This window comes from Chenopodium album, chromosome 17 (assembly GCF_948465745.1).
Source record: "Chenopodium album chromosome 17, dcCheAlbu1.1, whole genome shotgun sequence".
Classification (NCBI taxonomy): domain Eukaryota; kingdom Viridiplantae; phylum Streptophyta; class Magnoliopsida; order Caryophyllales; family Amaranthaceae; genus Chenopodium; species Chenopodium album.
Genome location: NC_137850.1, coordinates 5,470,282 through 5,495,226, shown reverse-complemented (window position 1 = coordinate 5,495,226; position 24,945 = coordinate 5,470,282). Strand labels below are relative to the sequence as shown.

Below are 24,945 nucleotides of genomic sequence, written 5' to 3'. Positions count from 1 at the left end.
GTGAGTTCTTTGCTAGGTATTGTCGAAGTTCGAAATAATTTGAATGTGAGAGGCTTGAAGTTGACAACATTAATTGTTTGTCGGTGCTCAGTTATTATTAACGTGTATTGTTGTTTTTCTTGTATACTGTTATTTTTATTTGCATACTGTTATTTTTTACTTGTATTTTGACATTAATTTATAATTTATATACTTTCTGGATATATGATATTTTGTAGGTTTGATTATATTGTTTTTATTGATTTGTATACTATTATGGTTGATTTGTATACTATTATCTTATGGTTTCATACTATTATTGTAGGGTTGTATATTATTATTATTATTATTATTATTATTATTACACATTCGATAGTGGTGGTGGTAAGGACGTTGCGATAACACATTGATACACTGAACTTGATGAAGACGTAGACAATGATGGTGATGGTGATTTTCTCTCTCCTCTCACTCAAAGATTTTCAAATTGATTTTCCGGTAAAGATTCCAATTGAATTATAAACTTTATGACCACCCCAAAAACACCTTTAACTTGCAAGAATACCACTAAACTCGCCTTTGAGATCTTCGAATTAAGACGGAAAGAGGAGAGATTTCTAAAAGGAAAAAAAAGGGTTTTCTAGTGAGAATTCTGGTGGAGAAAGAGGAAAGAGAGAGTACTTTTTGTTTTAGGAAATTTTGACATTTGCTACCAGGGAAAACACCTCGCTTCACATTTGCTACCGATTTAATTTTTTTATTTTTTATTTTGCTACCACCTAAATCAGAGTTTGTTAAAAAAATCACTACATGATGTCTTACATCGTTACTATTTTCGTTAGTGGCGCCCAACCACCACTCCGTCCCCAGCTACCTCCAGCCATCTCCCTTTCCCCCCATCAACGCTGCCCAACGCCGTCCTCACCCGTGGTTGCCGGCAGCCACTACATCCACCACCCCCCCTTCATTCCCCCAAACCGACACCCAACCATGCTGGAAATGACTAAACTGACAACCCGAACCACCCAACAGCCTCACGCCCACTAATCAGCCACCCTTATTCTCTCCTTCCCACAAACTGACACCCAACCATGCTAGAAACACCGTCAATAATTTCAACCCGCACACGAGTCCGCAAAATCAGCCGTAAAACGCCCACCAATCAGCCACCATAGCACCGCAATTTCAACTCGCACCTCTCTTCACCGTAATAGAGCACCAATCAGCCCCGCAAAGGAGTTCCCTAGCCACCCAAAAACACCATAAGCGAAACCCTAAAACCCATTTAGGGTGGTATTGGGCTAGTGGTTTAGGGGTTAGAGGTGTCGGTTTTTGGATGGGGGAAGGGGAGGGGTTCAATTCTGGTGGGGTCGCCGGCGCCGACCACCGCAGGGGGAGGGGGGAGGGTGGCTGACGGGAGGGGCTGGGGTTTAGTTAAGGGTGGCTGGTTTTTGTTTTGTTTTGTTTTGTTTTTTTTTTTTTTAATTTTTTAATTCTGTTAAGTGGTAGTGATATTCAACAAACTCTGATTTAGGTGGTAGCAAAGTAAATAAATAAATAATAAAAAAAAAAACTGGTAGCAAATGTAAAGCGATGGGTTTTCCCTGATAGCAAATGTCAAAATTTCCTTTTTTTACACCTTAGTAACAAATGATTTACTATCTAAGAATTTACCTAAAAATACATTTTTACCCCTAGATATGGACCAAATGAGCTCATACCTAACAGTGGTCTATCTTTCCTCAAGTCCTCATGAGGGGAATGCTAACATTACTAAACTATCAATGCCTATTTTATTCAACATAATTCGTTTTTAGCACACTTCAGCCTTATTTAGTTCAACATAAAATTTTAATTATTTCAGAAGAATAAGTTTAGATCAGAAAATCATTTTATGTGCGGTTTTTTTATTGTTACATATTTTTAATTTCGTAATGAAAAAAAAATTATGATAAAATACATATTAATAAAGTACTCATTATTACAAATCTAACAAGACCCTACTTATGTATTTTTTTTCCTTATACATTATCGTACACATAAAGTCTAAATTTGACCAGATTAGACGATCAGATAAAACCAAATCAAATCAGACCAGATCAGACCAACCCAAACCAAACCCCCGTTCAAAAACAAACAAACAAGCCTTTTGTAATTCCTATACAACAACATTACATTGGTAACTTGGTAAGGATAGTAGTCTCCAACAACCATAGCCTCAAATTCCCATCATTTTGAATGCAAGCGGCATTGGCAGCCATGGCCGCACACACCATCCTTGCATCTGCACCTTCACATCCCACATTCTCTCTCCTCTCTCCTTTCTCTTCCACACCCACTACTTCTTCTACTACTACCCTTTCATCTTCCCTTAAGTCATCTTCCTTCAATGGTGTCTCTTTCAAGCTTTCTTCCCACAGTCAATCCCTCTCTCTTTCCGCTTCAGCCACCTCCAAACCTCTCACCATTGTTGCTGCTACCAAAAAAGCTGTTGCTGTTCTTAAGGGTACATCCAATGTTGAGGGTGTTGTTACTTTGACCCAGGAAGACGATGGTATAATACTATAACTATCAGTTTTTGCTCGAATTGATTCATTATTTGATGTTTATTGCAGTTTGATTTAAATTTTGCAAATTGTAGATTGTTTTTTGTGGGTTGAATTGATTGATTAATGTTACCTGTTTTTGTGTGTTTACTGCAATTTGATTACGATTTTGAAAATTGTAGAATTTTTTTTGTGGGTTGAATTGATTAATGTATACCCGTTTTTGTATGTTTATTGCAATTTGTTAACGATTTTGCAAATTGTAGAATGTTTTTTGGGGGTTGATTTGATTAATGCTATTACTTTTTGATGTTTACTGCAAGTTGATTGAGATGTTTTTTGTGGTTTGAATTGATTGATAGTATCAGTTTCTTATTTTTACTGCAGTTGGATTGAAATTTTGCAGGTAGTTGATTTTTTTTGGTGGTTTGAATAAGTTACTACTTCTCTTTTTTGATGTTTACTGCATTTTGATTACATTTTGTTGTTTTGTGTGGTTGAATTGATTAGCACTATCAGATTTTGATGTTTAATGAAGTTGAATTGAAATTTTGTATATCCTAGATTATTGTTTGTCGTTTGAATTGATTAGTGCTATTGACGTTTACGGCACTTTGAATATATTTTGCATATTGTAGATTTTTAATTTTTTTTTTTTAGTTTATTATGATGGATTGAGTTGGTTATTGTTATTGAACTTTTCAGGTCCAACTACAGTCAATGTTCGTATTACCGGACTTACTCCCGGGAAGCATGGATTTCACTTGGTTCATCTCTTTCTCTCTAAATTTGATCTGGTTTATTTTTTTTTTTTTATTTTTTTTGTAATGCTTGTTTTTGTATCTAATTCTTGCATTTTTGTGGTTCTTTATTTTTGGACAAATGGTGTAGCATGAGTTTGGAGATACAACAAATGGGTGCATGTCTACAGGTTCTTAATTTCAGATTTCAAGTCTCTTATGTCAAAATTAATGTTTAGATGTTCATTTCCCTGGTTGTTACTTGGTATCTTACCCCTACTGAATTTGGTTGATGTAGGTCCACATTTTAATCCTAATAAAATGACACATGGTGCTCCGGAAGATAAAGTCCGGCATGCGGGTGACCTGGGAAACATTGTTGCTAACACAGATGGTAAGAGATTTTAAATGAGGTTGTATTTACGGAATCCTTGAATAGCTTGAAGCTGGGAAATTCTTGCTGCTTCAACTGTCTATAGAGATTATAACTTTTTGGCGAATTGAAAATTGCAGGAGTGGCTGAGGCTACCATTGTTGATAATCAGGTCTTGATTTAAGAGCTTATGCTACATTTATATAGTTGTAATATTAGAGTTCTTCACCCTTTTTTTAAGTTCCTGCCTTATTGAATTTTCCATCATCTTATTTTGCAGATTCCATTGGCTGGACCAAATTCAGTTGTCGGTAGAGCCCTTGTGGTACATGAACTAGAGGATGACCTTGGAAAGGGTATATTATCTCTTATACTTGGTTGATTTGTTGGTGTTTTCGTATATACAATAGTTTGGTTCTGTGTTGCTAACTTTAGTCTTTGTTTGCTTGCAGGTGGACATGAACTTAGTCTGACCACTGGGAATGCTGGTGGAAGATTGGCTTGTGGTAAGCTCGTTTGCCTTTTATGTTTTCATCTGTGCAAATGTACTTGCTTTGCATGATTGTTTTGCTTAAGGATTGAGTTCTAGAGCTGTGTTAGTTGAGTACTAGATACAAGTATAATGTTCTTGCAGGATATAATTATTCTTTAAACCCTGCAGCGAATCTCACTGCATTTAATTACTAAATCTACCTTGTTGAATACTTTTGATGAAACCCTCTTGAATACCACATCCAGTCCGTAAGTTGTTTTAGTGCATGTATTGTTGCTTGGTAAAATGAGATATATCATGAGTTAGTTTTCATTGGCTCTCCCTTGAAGCCAGGAGTCCAGGACTATGGATCTATTGGATAAATTTCGAACTTTGTCATCAATTTATTCTCTTTCATGATACATGAGGTGCTCCCAGAAGGTATTTTAAGGTGCTCAGTATGTGGATGGGTAAAGATTTGAGAGGATTGCTTGTGAAAAGATATGCCATGGAAGTATCTCTATCTCTTACTGATAAAGCTGTAACTGATTTGAAGACAAGACTTCCTTTCATTAAAAAAAAATAAAAAAAAAAAGGTTAGTGTAGATGCTTAGGTAATTTGAAGACTATTTTGGATGTAGATTACTGCGTAGTTGCCAAAGCTGTGTATAACAGCTAACTTATAGGCATTTCACCTGACAGAACCTACAAGGTTAAATGAAGCTTTATTGATTCTTATTTCTTTATTATATTTTGAGCCTGTCCTTTAAATTACTTACTATTCTTGAGAAGTGACGAAGTGTCAAATTTTAAAGGCCCATCCCACTGAAGATTAGAGATAATATTGAAGATTAAAATTTTCTTTTCAATATTTTCTTTTCAAGTACAATGTCCTGCAGAGAATTAAATGTCTTTTTCAGTTTTTATGTTGGACGCTACCTATCCACCTCTCTTATTACTTCTTTATGTAGTATTCTGTAGTTAAAAGTTGTGTTAACTCTGTAGTTACATTTTCCAGGAAAATGGTTCTATTTGGTCTGTAAAGGGTAGAAAATAGTTTTCCGAAGCATGAAAACCATTCCTTTTGTAAGGAGTGCCACATTCACTCTGTATCATACTTTTCTTATTTTCTCCTCCCTTTTCATTCCCTGCAGTTCCAATTTTCTTTTCTCTCTAACCTTTCTGTCAAGGAGCCCAAGGAAGTTTAATTTTCAATTGCATTTTTCCCTGGAAAAGATTTTCCATATAAAGCCATTTTTTGTTCGACCAATCTAATGGAGTCCAAGTCTAAATGATCTCTTCTCATCCATGCTTACCTTAACCAAATTGGTAACTAATCCATGGTGTTAGTTATCAAGAGAGCTTATCTGGTCAATCCCAAACTCTTACATGCATGTTGCAGCTTATTGTTAGTTGGTAACTTTGGAAGTTGTATTAATGATTATTGGCCAAGGCATAAGTGTATAGTAGTTGTTTTGTTGTGTATGACTAGTGAATGAGTCTTTGTTTTGAAGTGCTACAATTCCTAATATAAACATCTTTCCCTGACCTTTTGACAAAGGATTATGAGGTTTTCCATTTAATAGCGGAATAAAAATAAAAATAAAGCATCAAGGAGTTCATCCAGTTAATAGCTGAAAAAAACATTGAGTTGAAGAATGTAATAACCTAAAATATACCTCACTATAGCTTAGGCTGTTCATTCATTTTCATGGTCAGGATTATTACAGCTGATCACTCATGTTTATTCTGTCTATGAGTTCAAATATGAAGACATCACAGCGTATAGATTGTCTGAAATGATGCAGTAATATCTATATGGTGACTGGGTATCATGCGGAGTATAGAGCTGGTTCTAAGATGTGGATGAAGGTTTATATTAAGAAAAATGTTAAGGATAATTTCTGCAAGTCCTACTAGTTGTAACTGGCTGAAGCAAGCTTTTAAAGCAAACTGACCCAAGATAGAAATGGTTGGCTCAATGAACCAGTTGATCTGAAAAGCCCACGTGTTATTTGGTAGAATACTTCGTTGATTCTTGATTCTGTCTTAGCTCCCTTAGAATGATGCTTATTGTCCAGTGTCCTACTATGTATAAGGGAAAACCGGAAAAGGGGCAACCTTGAGGATGGGATGTGGTTCTACGGTTCTACCTATTGGTGTGTATTTTCAAAGGAGTGAGGCCTTGAGTGAGGAAGAGGGTGAGAATTGTGCACATATGTTAAGAGTACTAGAGTAGGCATTTATTTTGGAATGTTTTAAATATAGTAAAGAGGACGTCTAATCAGGAATTTTCATCTTGGCCTTTTTTTTTTTTTTTTTTTTTTTTTTTTTTTTTTTTTTATAAATGAATGCCACATCATGTTGGAGTAAAGGTAAAATACAGTCCCTAATCTTTTGTATTTGTGCACTTTTAGTCCCTCTAAACTATTTTGTGCACTTTTAGTCCCTCTGCCACCAAGGTTGGTGTTTTCCAGCCAAAAGTTTAGGGACAATGACTCTTTTTTTTTCTTTTTTTTAGTCACAATTTATTAAAAAAAAACTTTTTAGAACTTGCCAGTTTAGGGACCAAGCTACTCCAATATCTTTCTCTCCCCTCAATATTCAGATCTAGTTTTTTCCTTCTCCTCTCTTCGCTTTCCCTCTTAGAACCCTAATTTCTTCTCCTTTTCTCTTCAAATCTTTAGCCAAAATAAATTTTTTTACAACAAAAAATCAGATTAAATATCAAGAAACATAATGAATTAAAGCCCTAAAAAATTTTCACTTTTCTGAAAATTCGTTGCTCTACAGTAGCAACACCAATCACGATTTTTTTTTCTTTTTTTTTTTGAAAGCAGCCAATGCTGAATTTTTGGGAACAATGTAGTCGGATTTCTGGGGATGAAAATGTCTAAACGTTGGGGAAAATGGTCGATTTTTTTTGGACAAAATAATTGGAATTTCGAAGAAGTAGTCTAAATTTGACAAAACTTGGGGAAAACAGTCAATTTTTTTGGGAAAAATTGTCGAAAACTGTGTAAAAATGGTACTCCTTCTACTCGTATGGTTGATCTTCACTTTTTTTTAACAAAAAATTGATTCATTGTTGAAGAAATTGAAGATAGAGGATGAGGTTTTTCTTTGAAAAACAAGAGAAAGAAAGAGCTCTGAACAAACGGATGGGACAGAGAGTGGCCAGCAAAAAAAACAAGGGAAAATAATAAAGTAAGGGGAGCACGAATTGTTTGGCAAAATTTAAGGGTAAAATAGGAAATTGGACAAAATTTTGGGATTTAAGTGTAAAATATGGAGGTGTTTTGGGAAATCTTAAATAAAATTCTGACAAAAAAAATAAAAATAAATGAGTCATAGTCCCTCAACTTTTGCTGACTAGGCTTAGTCCCTCAACTTTTGGGTGTAAAACACCAAGTGTGGTGGATGAGGGACTAAATTTGCACAAAAAACTTAAGAGGGACTAAAAATGCACAAATACAAAAGTTGAGGGACTGTATTTTACCTTTACTCCATCATGTTGATACTTTTACATATGTAAGTACCTTTTATAATGGATGATTTATAAATATATTTCTTTGAAAGGCTTTTTAATTAATTTGACTGAAGATAATGACCCAAACTTGATAGATGGCCAAATTATTTCCAAATTATGCTTAAAGAATCTTGCTTGATGGTATTATGGGGGACGATTGAGATATAGTAGAATATGTCTGCAGAGAAAAAGCACTCAATTGCAAACATCAGATATCAGATTTGCTTAAGTGTATTAAATCATTATATAAGCTCATTGCTGACTGAGAATCTTTTCACAGTGTTTAGTAAGGATTATTTATCAGTCTTGTATGTTCATTTTAGGTGCTGCACATAAGTTTACTTCGTTTGACTATTTCGTTAGGTTAGTATGAAATTGAAAAGGAAAATGATTCCCCCTTCATAAATGTGACATATATGGACCATTTCTTAAAGGCATAGCTTGACAATAAGAGTGTATCGGCATCCAGTTAGGTTTGTCAAATATAGGAATCTTGTTAGTGGTACAGAACATCCAAACACTCAGGTATAGCAATATCTACTATATGCTTGAATTTGACTCATTTGAGAATATGTACACCCTAATATTGTTTTGAGACAAAATTTTCATTTTTTATACTTCATAATGTACACATGTTTATATATCGAAGTTATTTTATGCTTTTTGTTTACTTACTATACCCTTTTAGCTGATTAAAGCAAATATCCCCAGATACCACTTTGTTCTTGTTTAGTTGTCACTCATTTGTTTAAATATTACTGGTAAAATGTAAAGCATCGAAAATCACCACCATATACTTATTTGAAATGGTTTTCTTGATGCAGGTGTTGTTGGCTTAACTCCTCCAGTGTAATCTAATGATTTATCTTTGGACTGTTCTCTGAAAATCGTGAGTACTCCGTATTGAAGAATTCTATTGCTGGTACCCTGTGAACCATAAACTTACTTGGCTTGCTACTCGTACTAAAATCTAGGAGATGTATCTTTATCTGTACTATTGATTGTGTATCTTGAGGCTAAAGATGGTTCCTGATTTTGCAGAACCACTAAAAATAATAATAAGTTTGTTGGGATGCAATGTTGATGACAATTTGCATCACTAACTTCCCTCTTTATGAGCATGCATTTGCACATGTTTGTGTGTATGTGCACGTTGATTTTGCCCTCTGTTTCCAATAACTAGAACTTAGGAGACTTGTCGCTGTTATAAGTGAGTGTGTTTCAAAAATTATTGAGCATAAAAAGCAATCTACATCCTCCCATTGCACAAGCAAATGAAATTCTCTTACACTAGGTTTTGAAATGTGGAAAAGTATTCAAAAGATATTTAAGAGAAGTACTCGTGTACGGTATAAATTACTTCGCACTATTTTTCATTTGTTTGTTTGATTGTTGAAGATTTACTATTTTAGACTAATTTCAACTATTTTGTTATAATTAATACTTGCAGTAATCAAGGTCTTGCTAACAATATATATTTCGTTATCATACATTTTTTTATTATTACACTCTGGTATACAATTAGACTACTATGTTGTTGCAAATTTGTTTGTTTTTAGTGTCAAGTGATCAAATTAGTGTGTGGATTTGTCGTGACTACTTTGTCCCATGTTCTTAAGATTCTTTAAACTTTCCATACTTTTGTGTTAACTACCAAGTATTAAGTAATCTTTCACTAATTCAGTCCGAGTGCTACCAATTAATATTTGGAAAAAAAAAATGTACGGAGTATATAATAATATAAAAAGTATCACTCCCTCGTTTTATATTTTACTTAAAATCTTTTTGCAAGGCAAATTTGATCAAAGTGGGAAGAAACAATGTAATGCGGAGTTTCTTAATTTTTTTTAAAGGGAAAATTATTATTTTAGTATATAACCTCTGTTTTATATTATTTGCAACGACTAGACATTTTTCGTTGCAAATAATATGAAACAAATGTAGTATTAAAATCAATAATTCGATATAATTTGTATAGTGAATCAAAATAAATGAAATTAAATTAATTTTATTTTTCAAAAAAAAAAAATAAAAAAAAAACCTATGTCTGGTAATGATTTTTTTGGTGTTTACTGTTTAGAGAGCCACTAGGGTGGGTGAAAAATCGGGATATGAGCTCTAACCACTTGCTATCCTTCACTCTCATGTCTGAAAATGATACTTGACCAACTATGCATTAGAAAATGTATTTAAAGAAAAAAACCTAAAACTAATAAAATACTCCATTAAAGACACGATTTCATTTATACTTTACTTCGTACGGAGTATTTACATAATTAGAAGTACAGCTACCTTAGCAACTGTAGTGTCAATTAATTCCAAATAAATTTTGGGAGATTTTCTCTAAGATTTGAGATTATTTGTTTTAAATTGTTTGTTATAAATAAAAAAAATTGAACACACTTAACCATTTTATTTTGATCCTACTAAATATTTGTTCTAGATTCGTCATTATGTATAACTCCATTAAACTTGATTAAATTTGGATTATGGGTATCCTAAAATGTGTATAGACGAGTTTTGGTCCCAATGCCAACGGCCCAATGCATAGATAATATCGATAAACCTTCAATAAACTTTCGAGTAGCAACTTGTTGTGTAGTTATGGTTATTTAGAAGCCCCACACTTCGTAGGAATGATTACAAACCCTTTCCAATTTAAGACTTCCCCCTATCAATTGGAAAGGTTGCATGTTTGGAATATTTCTTCTTCTTAAAAATGATATAAGTTGACTATTTTTTTTTGTTGTTATAATTGGCAAAACTCTAAAGTAGCAGCTTAATAAAACTTGAAAGGTTGCCCATTTTCTTTTGTGCGTCTATTTTATCCCCAAAAATGAGATACATTTATAAATTTTGCACATTTAGTGAATGTTGAATACTTTCTGTTATATTCTTGGGTTGACTTTTAGTGTTTGTACTTCATCATATTTATCATGCTTGTATAGGTAAATATTATGTGCATTAAAAATGTTTTTTTTTTTTTATTTTAATTATTTATTTATTTATTATTATTATTATTATTATTATTACAATATGCCGGAATTTCAATTTTATCATTATAGGAAGAGCTTATGATTATTGCAAATTAGCTTTTTTTTCCCCCTTACTTTTATCTAAGCAAAAAGTGGTAGGTTGGTAGAGGCACCAAATTTTGGTAAATTTATAAATATTTTGAAATAATATGTGGTTAATTAATCTCAAGTGTTGAATTTGTATCAATAAATCTTTTGTAAAACGAGTGTGTATTCATTCACTGCATACGAGTACAAATTGGTGCCATGCATTATAAATTATACTCTGTATTGATAGTTTGCTCAACTTAAAAAAGGAAGCACTTGAGTAAGCCTTCCTCAAAACCGTCACAATGGAATTTTTTTTTTTTTTCTTTGGCCAATCCCATACTCTTTGCATCATTTTACAGACAAGTGAACAACCCATTTTTCCACGATCAAGAAGCAATTTTTTTTCCTTGCATAGTTGCATTACTTGTATCTATAGGTAAGATCGTTTACTCATTTTATGCGCTCTAAACTTGTAAAGGAAAAACTTAGAATCCGTTACAAAGACCCCAAAATTCTCTTAACTTCTGAACGACAACCTCTAAATCCGTTATAAAGGCCCCAAATTATTTTTTCTTCTATTAGTATTTATGAGCATTTTAAGTTCAAAATATTCTAAACAAATTAGTTGAAATGTCCTCTAGCTATCAATATAATGCCCATTACGGGTCTAACCCATGAAAAACTTAATTCTCTTTAAACTTATTTAAACTTTTATTAATTATAAACTCAACTTATTTGAATTTAATTTCTAATTCAAGACAAGGTGTGATAAGACAAAACAAGTTGAAACAAAAAAAGCCTTGCTACGGCTCATTTTCAACATGAATATTCGACCTTAATTAGGGTAATCAGCTACACTACCTCAACCTCACTAACAGCACTTTGTGTGCAGATGTAAAGCATAAGAAGATTAAATTATGATAATGAATTGTTAAATTGTGGTGGAATGCATAAGAAGTCTATCATTAGTGAATTTGTAATTTTCTTTGACTTTTTAATTTGGTTTGACTTGCAGCCTATTTTTGTACTTTGTTTGGAAAATCCTTCTTATAAGCTAAGGTAATCCATATCTTGGTTCTAAGCTAAATGAGGTGTACGTTGTTCTAGCACTTTTTCCCCCCTTCTAAATCAAATTAAAATCTGTTACCTTTTTAAATTAATAGATCTAGCTAGAATGCTTTTTTTTTTTTTAAATATTAGATGATGTTGCATCAATGAAATAGTTTTTATAAAAAAAAAAATTAAAAAAAAAAGAAAAGAAAGAAACATGTGTCATCATTTTATCATATTTTATTATTTCTTATAAGGCACTATCTTTACGTAATGGCCTGGTAATTTGGTATTTGTATTGTTTTTGTAATGTACACAAGATCTATTTGCATTGAAACTTCAAAATTTATACTCCATCTATCTCATAAAAATCTACAGAGATAAACGAACCTAGAGGCTAGAGCACAACACACACCAAGCTAGCTACTTCTACCAAGGTTGCTTAAACCTAGCTTAGAGCAAACCCCTCGGAGACGGGAGTATGAGAGTTAGCCCAACTACTACAGTCTACGGAGTAGAATTTGACTTCTTCAATCTCATTTTAACTATCATACATATTCTACACCTCTCAATAAACTCAATAATCAATTCAATAGTAATAAAAACAAATCTTTTAACAAGGTGTTAAGAGAATAGAACTTATTATACTCTATTAACACGAGGAATAAAACTAACCTCAAAATAATAAATTGAGTTTAAGACCAATAAGCATTAAAAAAAAAGATGAAAATCTTAGAAACATGAGTTTCTGGTTTAAAAGAAACCAACAAATAGATAGAAGAGTTGAATGAACAAGTAGTACAAGTACTTAACTTAAGGTTACTTCTTTAAATTAAGTTGAGTGTTAAAGGCAAGAATAACACTATTAATTAATAATAATGTTAATAAAATAATAATAATAAGATTTTAATTAAGACAAAGTCATAATATATGACGTTGCAAAAAGAAAGAATTTAAGTTAGAAGTAGTAGAAGTACTCCTTTCCTTGGCGACTACGTGTGTGATCACTATTCCATTCGATCACTCACCACGTCTATCTTCACGCGCACTCAAAGTGCGTCATTTTTAATTTTGTACTTACCCAAGTGTCCCTCCTAAGTTAACTAAGAATCTCCCCCACTCCCTTTCCTCTTTATGTTAAGGTAACGCACACATTTAATTATACTATACCCCCTCTATTATTTTATATTTTTTTTATTTATGCTCATCATCCGGTCCGTTTCGTACTGTTGAAAACTAAACCTCTCAAATATCACTACATGTAAATGTCTTACAATGGTTAAAAAAGAGAGAGTCAAACACTTTATAAAGTTAAGGGACTACTCTTCCTATTGCCATATGATTGATTTTGGGATGGAACCTTCTTTGGATTTATGAAATGGATTCTTTCTCTTGCTTTGTGGGTGCGGCCCAGACCCATATTTAACACGTACTATAAACCCCGATCCTTTCATTTATACAGGTCTAAAGTAACCTTTGATCTTCGAATTTATAACATTAATTTGTATGTAGTAGAAAATTAGTGAAGTAGTGGGTGGTACGATTTCGATCTTGTAGTGTCTGATCTGTCTACAATAATAAAATTTGAGGATATTATAAAGGCAAATTAATTTAGTTGATTAAAGTCTTAGAAGACGTATCAAATATTTGAGAGATTGAGATCAATTTTCATTTACATAATCACTTTAGAAAAAAATAAATATCGAGATGATCTTTTAAAAAAAAATGTACGATAACCGTAAAAACTTATTATTTTTTTTATTAAAAAAGGGTGGGCTCTTCTTAAAAAGGACAACTTTTGACTCTCACAAGCCCCCTCTATTCTTTCTACTTTATTTTTTTCCTCTCTATTTGCATATATATACACGCACACAAACACACCCTCTTTTTCACTCTCCTTCACTCACTCCAATTCTCTCAAAAAATAAATAAGCATATTATTTTTATTTCTTCTCTCATTATGGAATCAACAGAAGAAGAGTTCTCAAGTTTCACAACAAAAGGAAGGCGAACAAAGCGTCAACGATCACTCCTTGCAGCAACCGCTTCCTCAAGTTATCGCGGTGGGGGTGGTGGCGATGGTGGTGCTGTTGTTGTTCTTGCTTCCACTCGAGGTGGTGATAATTGCTCAGATAACAACAGTTATGGTTCATCCTCCTCCGGCGCATCGCCGTCCGATGAGCATGACATCATGAGTGAGGTCACAAAAACCGAAGAAGAAGATATGGCTAATTGTCTAATCCTTTTAGCTCAAGGGATTGAAAGAAAAGTTTCCCATATTATCAAATCCAAGACCAAAATCAACAACAATAATACTAATAATAATACTAGTACAACAAGTACCAGTAATATTAGTACATACGAATGCAAGACATGTAATAAAACATTCCCGTCTTTTCAAGCACTAGGCGGGCACCGTACTAGTCACAAGAAGATCAAACCCTCCACTCCTACCGTTGTCGTCCCACCAGCCCGATCCCCGGACACCATCGACACCGTCCTCCACGATCGCGATCGTAGCCTTGATGATCTAGATGTAGCGGAATTCACTAGTAAGAAATATTTTCTTGTACAATCAAATAATAACAATGATGCCAGTAAGGCCAGGGTGCACGAGTGTTCGATATGTGGGTCCGAGTTTCCGTCAGGACAAGCCTTAGGAGGTCATATGAGAAGACATAGAGCAGCAGCAGCCACAACAGCCACCACGACAACGATAGCAACTTCTCCAATAAGTACCACTACTGCAGCAGCAGTAGCAGCAGCCGCAACGACGACGACGACGGTGATCGATACGGGTGGGCCAAGGAATATTCTATCCTTGGATCTAAATCTTCCAGCTCCGGATGATCAGGATGAACAACAACATATTGAGGTGGCTGATCACATGGATACCAAGTTTGTTCATGTTCTTCCTACGCCTACTCCTTTGGTGGATTGCCATTACTAAATGAATAGGAAAAAAAAATATATAGAAATACAAACAAATTGATATAATTGATTATACTTTATTGTTATTGACTTTTACTGTGAATTATTGATCATTTGATATACTATTTTTATAAATACATATTGAAGAAAATTATGATTATTTATTTTGTGATTTGGGTCAATAATTTTTTTTTTTTGGAGTTTAATTGAGTTTGCTTAACTTGGTTAGAAGTTGGTTAAATTACATGAAAAAAAATAATAGTATAATTAGAGTTTTTGGTTGGATGACAAGTTTGAATTCTTTCCTTTGAGTAAGTGGCTAGTATTGGTGGTTGCCTTTCATTCACGAAAAGTGAGGTGATGGGGGCATCTACTTAATCTTTCCTTTTTGGATCAGTTTACTTTCTATTCCCTCTTTTTCACTAATCTTATTTCATTATTTTTTTGGGTTTCCTTATTTTTAGTATTCCACACTTGTCCAATTTTGGGTGTTTACTCCATTTATCTCCCCTCTATTTACTCAAGAGTAAAGTTGTACATACACTCCGTATATATTCCTTTCTTTTCTTAAAAATTTTATTTGCCTTGGCGTAAAGTACGCAGTATCAGAATCAATTCTGAAGATTAATCCATTCAATTCGCATCAACTTTTTATACCGTTAATTAGACATTGTTTGTTTTTACTCAAGTGTGTATATATAGTAGCTTTTACTGTATATAGCTCAATTTTAATTTTAGTTTAGCTCAAATGAATTCGACTCATTACATACATTTGCTTTATATACAGATGTAGCTAGAATTTAGTTACTTACATAGCTGGAATTAGGTACAATTGATTTTATAAGATATGATAAGTTTGACTTTTTTTTTTACCAGTTGACAGATGTAGTTGATAATGGATATGTGTAGCAGAGTGCACAATCAGATCGATGCATGATTTGATTGAAGTAGTAAAGTACTGATTAAGACAATATAGAGTGTAAAATAAAATAACGAACGAAGCATTATTTGTTGGTATCGAGTGAGAGTAAGTGATAGTTGGGTGAAAGTAAGGATTGGGGAGGGCAGCTAGGAAGATAGATAGACGTACAACCACAACAGAAAGTGGTGGATTAGGTTGTTTTGTTGGTTTTTGATTGCAATAAAAGCTAAAAAAATCCAATAGTAGGGTTTTCTATCTGTCTTTCTTTCTTTCTTTCATTCATAAGTTAAGTTTGGTTTGGTTAGCATCTATCAACGAAGTAAGTGACAGAATAAATGGATAGGAAAGCTGAGTTGGTATAATGGACCTCCCACATGCATGCACGCCGCACCAAAACACACACACATTAACACTAACACACATACACTACTTCTACTACTACTATAAGTCTACTACTAACTCACACCGCTTTTATGATACTTGAGTAACCGCTTTCTTATTTTAATTCTTGCTTTTAAGATTAATTAATTGATTGAGTGATTAATTAAGTATTTCTTTCCACTTAATTTCATGCCTTTACATACTTCTTTTATGTCAAGATACCATAACAACTATTATTTTTTCGTAGTTATCATTCAATTCTCTTCTTAATTAATTTAAGCCCCTATGAAAAAAAAAAATTAAAAATTAAAAAAATTCCATCTATCCCCATTTTCTCATTAAGCTAGTTGATTAGTATTTATATATGTAGGCCAGGGGAAGACTAAAGAATGGAATGTAATTAACAATTTAGTCAATATAATTAATTAAGGGTTAATTCTAATAGTTTTGTACAATCAAGCAATTGCATGTAGTAGCACTCCATGATGTGGTAGGAAGTTGAAAATGTATATCTCATATAAATATTATTAAGAGAAAGACTTAAAATTTAAGTAAAAAATTGTTTGGGAATCAATAATAATTAGCTAGTAAGCCACATGTTTAATCCCAATTTTACTTGAATTTTTAGCCAACCGACGTAAGTTTTATTATTGTGAGATAGTCTTATATGATTAAGAACATGTATTTTGCACGGAATAACTAGCAGTGTAAAAGATGACAAGAAAGTGTTGATTTTAAAAGCCTTGGCAATCTACTTGCTATAGAGTGCTCTTTTTTAAAAGCCCTCGGCATTCAACTTGTTAGAGTGCTCCTTTTAAGTTTCACTAATTTCTTAATAACACTAATCTCCTTATGATTGGCTTAGATAAATATATCAATCAAGTAATAAATCCAAGAAATTGTCAAGGATTCTTTATGTTACACCAATCTAATTTGTTCGTTGATCGACTTCTTTACATATTTTTGTATGAGAGAAAACCTCTTTTATATACCCAATTAGCTGTATGTAAATAATGACTAATTCATTTTAATTGTTTGATAACAACATAGCCAAGTTAAAAGTTTTTCATATATTGTAGATAAGATTTAATTTCTTATCCAAAATTAAAAAGAAGAAAATCCAAAAACAAAATATCATTGTTCACTTTCTATATTTTTTTAAAAATTTTCATTATTTTTATAATATGAAGTTGCAACTGCCTCAAAGTCCTTATCCTCAACTTAGCAATACCTCTATAAATAATATAACAGAAAAATACAGTGACATCATTTTAGGACATGCAGTATATACTAGTACTAACAAATGGGCATCTCCCATGTTCCCCACCACAAATATTAGTTGTCATGAGATAGAGGCCGGTTTTAAAGAATTTAAACCCGCAATCCAACTTGGCTTGATCACCTCACTAAACTAATTATTGCATTAACCAATTATTTGGAATTTGGAATAATCAATCATCAAATTTTTAGTTAAATATTCTTATCTATCATAAACCACGCTATTGTACGTACTTCTTAGTTCTCTCACCACAATTTTGCACATGCATCTCATTAATAGCCAAGCCAAGGAAACTTGGTCCGACCATCTAGTAATACATGCACACATCAAGCCAGCTGATCTATTATACACTTGATTGTATCTAAAAATAGCGATTTATAAGATTTTATTTTTCTGTAAAATATTTTTGTAAGAGGTACACCCGAGAATATAATGTACAGGGAGAAATTGAAACGCGAAGGAAATCAAGTGAGGAGAGGGGAGGAGTTAAGTGAGTGACACAGTCACTAGGGTGAAGCACAAAAAGTGTTTGTTATGTGCACGTTTTCAAGTGAATGCTGGCAAGGTATAGAAAGCATGTGGGCACGTTGTTGCGTGAGATGTCCAAATATGGGCGGGCCATTGACAATTTAAGCATTTATCATAACTAATACCCTTTACATTACTACAATGCAATTAAAGTAGTTGGAAAAAAAAGAGGCCCCTTTTTGTTACTATTATTATTTTTTTGTTTCATTATTTTAATATTATTTTAATTAATTAAAAAAGTCGTGAAGAAGTGATCATCGATCATACCTCTAATCATTGAATTGGTAATTGTTTAAGATGCTTTAATTTGTTTCAAAGTATAATTTATGGCCTCCCAATTAAGCAAAAGAGACTTGGAATCTGTCCTTTTACTTGGCTTGTACATAGAAGTCATGATCTAGGCACAATCTTTGGAACACTTCATAAGCATATAACAGGTAGTATTAACCAAGTCAATTTAATTTTTTTGAGATTGTCTCACTGTTAGCTCATTTTGTACTTGTATGATATTAGCAAGATAGTGGGTTTCCACTATCACTTAATAATAAACACTCAATAATGACTAAAGTTAGCTAACAACATTTGAGATATGATTGTGAATTGTAGGAGTGATAATGAGTCTAGCTAACTAGTATATGTACACTTTCAAGCTAAGCTTTACTATAATTTGAGCATGGCTTGATGATCGTGAGACTTAAACAAGCTGATTGAGTTATGTGAGTAGAGAACTAGAGATAAATTCGAAAGCTCTTCAGTTGCCTCGAATAATATATTGATTGAATAAAATAAACGAGATTTGATTAATGAGAATAAATAGAAATAAGAAAAACAGTAGGAAGTACTTTTCAATATGATGGTATCTCTTAAAAAAAAGGGTTGGAGATCAAATCATGACTCATGCTCTTATGCTCAAGTTGAGTCAAGCTTGAAAATTTAGAGCACAAGATCTTGTTTGAGTTAGTGGAGCTTTCTAGTAGTATAACCAAATCACTAATTGCAAGAAATACGCATCATTTTTACTCAAGAAAAGTAGTGTGTAATGATTAGGAAACACATAATAATCATCCTTTCACTTAAGAGTCTAAGACTCGAAGTTCAAACCACAGCAAATAACATTCTTGTTAGTTAATGATTTTTTCTCCGTTCTTTTATCATTGCAATATAAGAGAAAACACGATACACTATTTAAAAAGGTTATGTAATGATCGAGAAAAGAGTTAAAAGAAAATTAGTTAGACACATGTAACAACGGCGAGAGATAGAGTTGTTTTTTCTTTTCAGTAATTGTCACAATTTCGTCACTTTGAACACTAGGCACAAATATTCAGTCAATACTCAATATGACACTTTCATAATAGTTCAATGAATTAGTAAACAACTAAACATGCCTTAAGTTTTTTGTAAAAAAAAAACTAAACATGCCTTAAGTCAATACTCTCTCCTTAGTTAATGCTGAAAGAATATTGTTACTGCTACTAATTAAACTAATAATTTAATGGGCTAAATAATTCATTTTAGTAAAATTTAATTCTTTGGTCTAGAAACACACCAACTGCCGACCAATGAATGTATTAAATATTTCAATTAAGTTGAGAAAACGGATTAAACTTAGAAAAATACAAGTAAATCAATTATTCTACAGAATAAATGAGGTGTTTTAATTTTTTAACGTCCATTATTCAGTCATGTGGTAAAAATGAGTTACGTTATTGAATTTAAAAGTTTCAATGCTATTGACAATATAAAAGTTAAAAATTAAAAATTAAAAAACGTTTCAAATTTGTTTTGTTTAGAATTTAAACTTCAAATGTACAATGGACATCATACAAAATATGGCATGACATCTACGATCTAAACTGAAGAGCACAGCTGTAGCTTGTTTGTAAACTTACTAAAAACAGCAAGTTTCTTGATGAGGGTGGCATGTCTTACCTTAATTCAAGAGCGAGGCTATTTTACTAACTATTAGCCATCTAATAAGAAGTCAATACAAAGAAAATGTTAACTTTCTTCGTAATGTTTATACACTCTAAATTAAGTTGTTCTTCTGACTTGCATCTCACACGCCATCCAATGCAAATAATTTTAATGTCGAACTATAAAATAAAATTTACTCTTTATAAAAAAAAAAATACAAAATATAACTTAATAATATATATATATATATATATATATATATATGCGCAACGACTTACATCACCAAGACCCGACCAATAACTAGTTTTTCCATTCAAAAGGTGCTCAAGGTGAGAAGTGAAGCAGATTAAGTGTGAAGAAAAAGTGTAATGCTAGACTCAACTCCCTCTTTGAAAAATGAACAAAATTTTGCCAAAAACACCAAAAAAAAAGTCTTCCAAAAAAGTGTCAACTACTTAAGGATGAAGACATATATGTTCCTGAAATACCCCAACGACAATGTACATAAATATGAGGTGGGTTTGTTTGTTAGTTTGGTGGTTGTGAAAAGACTCAAAACACAAGTCATTCATCAACTAATTTTTTCATCTTCACTCGTGTAAACCGGATTCTCCGCCATTTGTAGAACGCGGGTGTCTACTAGATAGCCTAGCTTTCAAGTATACGGTTAGCCGATTAGGTGATCAACTTTCGATACATACAAAAGCGAACTACCTCCTCAATGAGTAAATCCCTTGCTACCCCCTCTGCCTCAGGTGACGTTATGTTTGATTTTGTGATGTATTTTAGTGTGCATCTTATGACCTTAATAATATGCTCTACTTAAACTCTTCATTTCACTTTAAATATTCGTGTCAAATCCTCAATACTCGAACATAGGAAAAAGTTTCACAAACTAGTCGAGTCAAACATTTGGACACGTTGTTTAACATGGAAACCCAAATTTGAATAGCATACCTTAATTTTATACAATGTGTTGTACACTAGCAATGAGCTAACAAGTGTGTAATACATACCTATGTTACATAAACTCTTCATTTTACCTCTTAATTATCTATATTGTATCTCGACACTCTGACACTTAATTTTGGACTAAAATCATGAATTTTTTTCACAATTTAGACAAGTCAGACACTTGAACACATATCCATGTCCAACATGTATAATATAGACGAGTGACATGACATACGAAGGTGCACGCTCAATGCTCTGTCAAATTAAGAAGAGACTGAGCTTAAATCTGTTTTGGGATAATCAAAATTATCAAATAGTAGGTGCATACTTGGGTGTATAATAATAAATACGTACAAGTCCTAATCAAAATTGTCAATGGGAAGGTTAAAATATGAAAACAAATACTTTTGCATGATGGTACAGTAACAAAATATAATATCTGTCAAAAAAAATAATAATATTAGTTATGACTTTTGCTTGCTTTGTTAGTGTTCAAGTGTTCTAGTGTTCTCAGGAACTTCATGGTCTAGAGTGAAAAAGGCTGCTTATGAAATTTACATATTTCTTTTATTGGGTCAGGCATGATAAATCCCTTACAACCAATCAATCGATCAAAGCCTTAATTTCATAAGTGGAGTCAGCTATATGAACCAAAAGTAATTATTTCATAGTCAGCGACAAAAATCTTCCTCCTCCATCCCCTACTATATATAGGGAAAAAAATAGCATAATTTAAGTATGTATGTTCATCTTTTTTTTTTTTTTTTGACAAGAAGAGAAAGGATTTCATTAATGAAAGATAGCCAAACGGCACTTACAAACAATTCCGAGGAAATCTAAAATTCCAATACAAATACAATTCACCTTAGAACTAGTTACATCGCAAATTTGATCAACGATCGCCTTTATAAAAATCTTCATCTGAAGCAATACAATCTGTGAGTTAGCACTAATTCGGCTTGAGATCCACATATGAATAGTTGTTTGGGTGAAAAAACTCATATGGCCTTCTAGAAACTTTTGGAGATTGTGAAACCCTAAATCTTCAAACTTTGACAGACGAACAAACAAATAAATTAAACCTAATAGTAGATCAAACTCCATCATAAAGATGTGATCTTTTATTGAAAGCAATTAAAAAGTTTTTTGGGGCTTACCACCGGTAAAAATACCGATGGAAGCCCCTACAAAAATTTACAATTAAAATCAGAAGAAAAGAGATGGAAGAGAAAGAGAGAGAAGGAGAAGATTGAAGGAAAACCTTCAAAAAAAAGAAGAAAAATCTAGCAATGGAGGCTAGAAAAACCCTCCCAAGGGAGAAACCCTAGAGGGGACCAAAAAACCCTCCCAAGGAGAAAACCTAGAGGGAACCATGTATGTTCATCTTTGACATAATACATTTTACGAAAATCTATAGCAATAGTAGTTTGATTTTAGTGAATCGTACAAATGATATTCGATTAAACAAGTGGTTGAAGTAGCTCTTATAAGTAAATTTATTTTCAGTATTTATTAATCGAGAATAAAAATTAAAAATTACTAACTCAAACCACTCGAGTCAAGACATACTTTGATTTAGCTTTCCATACACACACTAGTTAAAACACTAGGGTGTACCTAAACACTCCACCAAACACAAAAAAATGGTGGTAAATTAGTGGTTGTACCCAATTAAACTACTTATCTCTCTACTTTAAAATCTAGTGCCAAGCATTATCTCAGATTAAAAAAAAATGTAGGCATAGTTTAACAATGATGACCCTTTTCGTATATTTCGGTTGCTTGGAATTTCATTAAAGCTTAAGGTATGTGTAAGTGTGCAACTAAAACTAAATAAAGTTTGTAAGTAAAACAAAATAATAATTATTATTATCATCATTAATATTATTATTATTAACTAAAGAAAAAGGTAAACCATAAACTCTAGTCCTGAGAAAGTTGGAATAGCTAAGAGGAAAAAGAAAAGCACTCTGTAATATATTTACAGAAAGATTTTACAGAATTCTCAACATTTACAGAGAGGAGCAGTATACTAACACTTCGTATGTTCACTTAAACTTATTTAAGCCAAAAAAATTGCTTATTTCACAAATGATCATATCAGATCAAACCACATAGTTGTATTTATGTTCATTTATCGCTTAACATCTTAGATTTTGCAATACATAAACTTATTTAAAAAAAAATGTATTTTGAAAGTACACATTAATACAAATTTAACATCTCAATTGTTATTTTAAAATTTAAATTTATTCAAATCATGAAATCAGAGCATATCACAAAAATTAGTTCATATTAGATGAATTTAACATAGCCTTAGTATGCTTAAAAGAATTTGGGATCATGTATTCATGTTGGGTGCCGGTGAAACATTTGATGCACAGTCTGAAGGTAGTAACGAATAAGTAGTGATTAGTGATAGAATATAGGATTAATATTCTAGGTATTCTGTTATCGTTGGATATATTTTGTATATATTGTGTAATTATCTTTTGAGATTTCCTAACGTGATTAGGACTCACACTTGTAACCCTATATATTGAGATCAATGGAATCGACTCCAAGCTAAGGAGTTTATATTATCTAACATGGTATCAGAGCTTTAGGTTACGATCTAGCTTCCGCAATTTTATTATTTTTTTTAGCAGCCATCTTTGTCCTCTTTCCACGGAAAGTTATTCATTAGTGCTTTTGCAGGCTCTTTTCCACCGCCATTAATTGATCCATTTAACAATTAATTCCTTTTCTCAGTTATATTCTTTTGTTTTAAGTTTGGTGTGCCTGCCTACTTCCTGCCACTAATCCCATGGCCAAAGATGACGAAATCCCCTCTTCCTCTTCTTCCTCTGATTATCATCCTGCTTTAGGTGTTAATAACATCAAGAATGTATTTCCACTTATTCTTGATCGAGAGAAAGTCCAATATTCCAATTGGGTTGAATTATTTGAGTGTCACACACATGCCTATAATGTTCTTGATCATATTGACCCTAAAACAACTAAACCGACGGATATATCGGATGAGATGTGGAAACGACTTGACTCCATTGTCAAGAACTGGATTTATAGCACAATCTCCAAGGATTTGCTAGAAACAGTTATAGAAAAAGGAGCTACGGCTCAACAAATTTGGGACAAGCTTAAGGCGATTTTTCAAGACAATAAAACTACTAGAGCCGTCTATCTTGAAAATCAGTTCAATGCCTTACATCTCTCAAATTTTTCAGATATTTCTTCTTATTGCCGTGAATTGAAGAATTTAAAAGATCAACTAGCCAATGTTGATCAACCGGTGTCGGAGCAAAAATTGGTTATTCGATTGGTCTCGGGACTCGTCAACACTGATTTTGATACGGTTGCTGCTATGATACAGCAAACTGACCCTCTTCCTTCATTCGAAGTTGCTCGTTCTCGCTTGTTACTTGAGGAATCGAGACGTGCTAATGACACCACTGCTCAAGCTTCATCTTTTGTGACTCAGACCTCCAACACGGCTTCTTCAGGAACTAACACCGCAACCCCAGCCCAGCAGCAAAACTCGACGGCCGGCAGGGGTAGTGGCGCCGGTGGTCGGAGCAAGGGCCGCGGCCGTGGCCGGGGCAGAGGCCGTGGCCGGGGAACGACTCAACAGCAGCAGCAACCCCAACCACAGCAGCAGCAGCAGGGGGCTCCGTCTTGGGGTAATTCACCTTGGGCTGGTAATAACCAGGCCCAACAGCAAGCTTCACAGTGGGGCTTTGCACCCAGCCCATACCCACAGCAGCAATGGGCACCTTCAAGACCTGGGTTCGTGGCCCAACAGCAAAGCCGACCCCATCAGGCCTATTTTTCTGGGCCATATTCGCAGCAGCAGCCCTATCAGTCACAAGGTTCGGAGTACGGGTCTACAATGACTCCAACCGAGCTCGGAAATTCTTTTGCAACAATGAGCCTTCAAAACTATGATCCGTCTTGGTACATGGACTCCGGGGCCACTTCTCACATGACTAACAATGCCGGTAATCTCTTACCCCTTTTTAATTTAAGCACTAATAATTTTATTCAAGTGGGTAATGGTCAACGCATTCCAATTACGGGTTACGGTCATTCTACTATTGCAAATAAATCTCTTACCTTACGTGATGTTTATTTAGCTCCTCAAATTATCAAAAACTTAATTTCTGTTAGAAAATTTACTTCTGATAATTCTGTCTCTATAGAGTTTGATCCCAATGGTTTTTCTGTGAAGGATCTTCGAACGGGGAAACTAATAACCAGATGCAATAGTACCGGGGACCTT

The 24,945-nt window shown here is 33.3% G+C and overlaps 2 protein-coding genes across 2 annotated transcripts; both read left to right on the top strand.

Moving 5' to 3' along the window:
* Positions 1-2,148: 2,148 nt before the first annotated feature.
* Positions 2,149-8,754, top strand: LOC145589435 (superoxide dismutase [Cu-Zn], chloroplastic-like). The gene is made up of 8 exons (XM_081645999.1): positions 2,149-2,533; positions 3,231-3,292; positions 3,417-3,456; positions 3,564-3,659; positions 3,779-3,810; positions 3,919-3,994; positions 4,091-4,144; positions 8,464-8,754. Exons 1-8 carry the CDS (start codon positions 2,218-2,220, stop codon positions 8,490-8,492), a joined length of 705 nt encoding a protein of 234 aa, XP_081502125.1. The 5' UTR covers positions 2,149-2,217; the 3' UTR covers positions 8,493-8,754.
* A 4,721-nt stretch (positions 8,755-13,475) lies between these two features.
* LOC145587486 (zinc finger protein ZAT5-like) lies at positions 13,476-14,775 on the top strand. Its single transcript, XM_081644221.1, has one exon. The coding sequence runs from the start codon at positions 13,715-13,717 to the stop codon at positions 14,702-14,704; it is 990 nt and encodes a 329-aa protein (XP_081500347.1). The 5' UTR covers positions 13,476-13,714; the 3' UTR covers positions 14,705-14,775.
* Positions 14,776-24,945: the final 10,170 nt, after the last annotated feature.